Source organism: Papilio polytes, unplaced genomic scaffold, assembly GCF_000836215.1.
Source record: "Papilio polytes unplaced genomic scaffold, Ppol_1.0 DF823890.1, whole genome shotgun sequence".
In the NCBI taxonomy this organism is placed as follows: Eukaryota; Metazoa; Arthropoda; class Insecta; order Lepidoptera; family Papilionidae; genus Papilio; species Papilio polytes.
In genome coordinates, this window is record NW_013525314.1 from 67,231 (window position 1) to 71,409 (window position 4,179).

The window sequence follows — 4,179 nt, forward strand, 5'->3', positions numbered from 1 at the left end:
TTACTTTCTCTGTTTACTAATTTTTATGACTAGTTTTCGTGAGATTACAATTTGAATTGAAAAAAGTAATGGGTTTTTCAACTTTTACTAAGAGGTTTTTGATTAACTTTATTAATAAGTTTTTTATTGCAATGAATGTGATTTCTAACAAATTTTTGATTTTTTTTAATTAGTTGTTCCATTCATGCTAGATGTGTTTAAAAAGTCGAATTAAACCTCTTTTGTAAATAATTATGTATAATATTTATCCCATCTGAAAGTTCTATATTTTCTACATTCCAGGTTGGTCAACAACCGAATCCTGTTAAACATTTTACATTGAAACGCAAACCCAAATCAGTGGCTTTAAGAAGTGAGTTACTCGCTAAAGCCTCGGAGATCCAAGCTAATCAGAAGAAAGCACAAGCTCCCACTGTTCCTGTCAGATCTAGAGGGATGCCTAGAAAAATGACTGACACAAGTGAGTTTAGAGATTTATTCCAATAGTAATATGAATACAATATGCAAACAAACCGCAGATCTAACATTAGGAGATCTGCGGTTTGTTTGCCCTTTTTCTATTAAACAAAAAGTTTGACAGTTATAATGGTAATGTGTAACTATCCCCTCTTAAAATCATAAACAAAGCTTTAAGTTAGGTAGCTGGTTGATGCATATGTGAACGAGTAACTGAAACAGCGCTTGCTTCATATAGACTCGTTTATTGACGTCACGTAGACGTATCGGTCGGACGCAGCCGACCGTTTCATTTCATGTATAGTACAAGCGCATACATAACAGTAGTAAAATGTTTTTTTTTAAAAGCTAATAAGTAGTTTGTGAAGTATCTATGGGGATCTCATAGATTTGAAAGTAGTTTGGTATTTTAAAGCATTTTATACAACTTATGTATGTTTTCTCTGTATTTGGAGGAGTGGCGGAGGCTGCTGTTTGTCCTACTCAAATATTAAGTAGTATTTTTATTGGTTTTGTGAATTAAGAGCATTAGTGCAGTTTAGACAATCGGAATTGTAAATTTCTTGTCCCCGTTTGATCTCTGACATGTTGAATGTTTTTTTCAAATAACTAATAAATTAAAACTTGCAGTTTGTGAAGAAATTCAAATATGTGTTAAATCAACCCAAACTTGGTGTTGACTTTGAGCTAGTCAACCCTAACTTGTGAGAATTTTATCTTGTTTAAGAGGATTCTCTTGTTTCCAGCACCTCTGAAAGGTCTACCGTCTCGATGGGCAGCCCGCACCGGGTCGCGGGTGTTAGCGCCTATATCCCGGCCTCCGCCGCGCGCCGGCATCAAACTGCTAGACATCAATGAACAGCCAGCCACGCACGCTCAAATCAAGAAGAGAAGGAAACTCGGTAAGTACCTTCTAGAAGTAACGAGAAATGTAAATATTGATCTTAAGCACTATTTGTCGTGATATATCACCTATGTACTATCGGTATTCATAAATAACTTATTTGTTTATCGATTACTAGCTTTCGCTCGTGACTTCGTCCGAGTGGAATTAAAAAAAAAGTAAATAGGCTATACTCTATGTCTATGACAAATTTTATTTAGATTGTTTCAGTTTAGGTTACGAACTCTGACTAACATCCATCCATCCCTCTAAACATTCAAATATATAATATTAGTAAGATTTTATGTTAATTTAGAGGTTATATTAAAGTATCTTGTGTAATAATATCACAATGACACCGCGTCTGTACATCTCACAATTATTACTTTCTCTTGATTTCTTTACTATGTTATTACAGAAATAGAGGAAGGTGCAAAGAAGCAGCCGGCGGCTGCGCCGCCCTCGCCACCTCCAGACTACGCCAAGGGACTCAACTACCAGATGCCTAAGGCTGACGACCATACCGGCAGCGAACCACTGACCACAGGTACATAACATTAACACCAACAGCTGAATACTGAGACGACAATTAAACATAGCGTCTTGAAAAATAAGGTCACGACTAAACTACAAATTCTATCAAAACATTTGATGTCAGGTTGATTGTAAGCGACGCTTACGAAGCTGTGTTCTAAATTCGTTTCAGTATTCGGCTGTAAACTTATTACATAATACCTGTCACTCACGGCTTTGTCTGCGCGGAATTTAGAAGTATCTGTAGCCTATGTGGTCTTCTAGACGTGTTCTACATTTGTGACAAATACATTTAATACGTAGTTACAAACAAACACGCATCCATACTTTTGCATAATATTAGTAAGATTCGCACCCGCGGACAAACGAATTTTATCGTTTTGCGATGGTTGATTTAGATTATTCTTCTTTAAACTTTGAAAAATAAATAAAGCATTTATTCAAGCATGTAATTTTACTACATTAATTGTATTTTTACAGCAAACTCGGAAACTACAGTACAGTCAGAAACAGAAGTGACCAGCACGCCGCTAGACCCGCCCGCCACTGAACCTAACACTATTCTCTTACAGGTATATTTTAAATATTGTCTACAAACTTAACTTATGATTAATTTAAGTTAAGAGTGTAAAATCTTTCGTCATACCTTAGTTAATAACCTAAAATAATAGTTAAATTCACAAGCTATTATTAATAATGTCATATATAATCAATTAATGTATGTCAATCTATAGATCTTTATAAAATTGACATGTTTAATAATTTACCAACTTGTTTATTTGTGGACTTAGCTTTACTATTTATAACAAATTTGGCCCCATAAAAGGCCATTTACAAAAATAAAATTAAACGCATCAATAATTCTACACAATATTAACTTGTAAATCATAAATTTCCAGCAACCATCTGCAAAATCAATAGTGCTAGGTCAACAGCCGAAGTTACTAATAAGTCAGGCTGGAGGCAAGTCGGTGTTGCTCTCCACACAGAACTTGCTCAACTCGTCCGCAGTCACCATACTGCAAGGCGGCGGCAAGACAGTCGTGTTGCAGAACATCAAGCCGGTAAGACATGTTGCATCAATTTATAAGCCACATTGTACATTCAACTATTCAGTATGCCATAGTATATGTTCACCAAGTCAGTAAGCCTTAGTACATATTCACCAAGTCAATAAGTCATAATACATATTCACCAAGTCAGTAAGTAAAGTACATATTCACCAAGTCAGTAGGGCATAATACATATTCACCAAGTCAGTAAGCCTTAGCGCATATTCATCAAGTCAGTAAGCCACTGTACATATTGACCAAATCAGCACGCCACGCTGAATTTACACCAAGTCAGTAAGCCTTAGTACATATTCACCAAGTCAGTAAGTCATAGTACATATACACCAAGTCAGTAAGTAAAGTACATATTCACCAAGTCAGTAGGACATAATACATATTCACCAAGTCAGTAAGCCTTAGCGCATATGCATCAAGTCAGTAAGCCACTGTACATATTGACCAAATCAGCACGCCACGCTGAATTTACACCAAGTCAGTAAGCCATAGTACATATACACAAAGTCAGTACGCCGTAGTATATATTCACCAAGTCAGTAAACTTGTAGCATATTTACCAAGCCAATAGTAAGTAGGTAAACCGTGTAGTATATTTATCAAGTCAGCAGTATTTTTGTAAGCGACTCTATATAAAAATAAGTCTATATTCAGTAATATATTTATGAGATTTAAGAACTGTTATTTAAAACAATATTTATTTTATGAATACATCTGTATTTGACAGCTGACGTCTGCCGGCCACACCACAGCAAGAGTCGTGCAACAAATTGCACAGCCCATTCCTGTAAGTTTTGCACATTTATGTTTAACTTCGCAATAATATAGTAAATTTGAATATTTTAAAATCATTAATTAAGGTTTTCACCTGTTTTGTAAGACCATAAAATAATTAATAATAGAACAATTCTGGTCTAAAAGTATTAATAAAATATTTTTTTAAGATGTCGTTTTTAATATGTTTTTCTTCATTTTTTAATCTAAAATTTTGTACTATAACATTACTAACTTTTGCGCGCGGAACCGTACGCGTGAATTAAAAAAAAACAAAAGTTTGCTAGGTGTGCCAGACTATGTTCTACATCTATGCCGAATTTCATCCAGATCCATTCAACAGTTTAGGCTACAAACTAACAAACATCCATCTATGAGTTTAGATTTATAGTATTAGTATGATTATGACTTGTACAATCAGATACAAATGCCGGGTACGGTACAATCAACGCAGCTGCCGGTGGG

At 35.1% G+C, this 4,179-nt stretch overlaps 1 protein-coding gene across 1 annotated transcript in view; it reads left to right on the top strand.

Moving 5' to 3' along the window:
* The window catches only part of LOC106102930 (negative elongation factor A), an 8,105-nt gene that overhangs the window by 1,927 nt on the left and 1,999 nt on the right, over nucleotides 1-4,179 (top strand). The window contains exons 3-9 of the mRNA XM_013282550.1: nucleotides 283-460; nucleotides 1,203-1,358; nucleotides 1,758-1,886; nucleotides 2,354-2,445; nucleotides 2,773-2,937; nucleotides 3,668-3,727; nucleotides 4,136-4,174. Coding sequence (XP_013138004.1) covers nucleotides 283-460; nucleotides 1,203-1,358; nucleotides 1,758-1,886; nucleotides 2,354-2,445; nucleotides 2,773-2,937; nucleotides 3,668-3,727; nucleotides 4,136-4,174 — 819 coding nt within the window. The remainder of the gene's footprint in view (nucleotides 1-282; nucleotides 461-1,202; nucleotides 1,359-1,757; nucleotides 1,887-2,353; nucleotides 2,446-2,772; nucleotides 2,938-3,667; nucleotides 3,728-4,135; nucleotides 4,175-4,179) is intronic.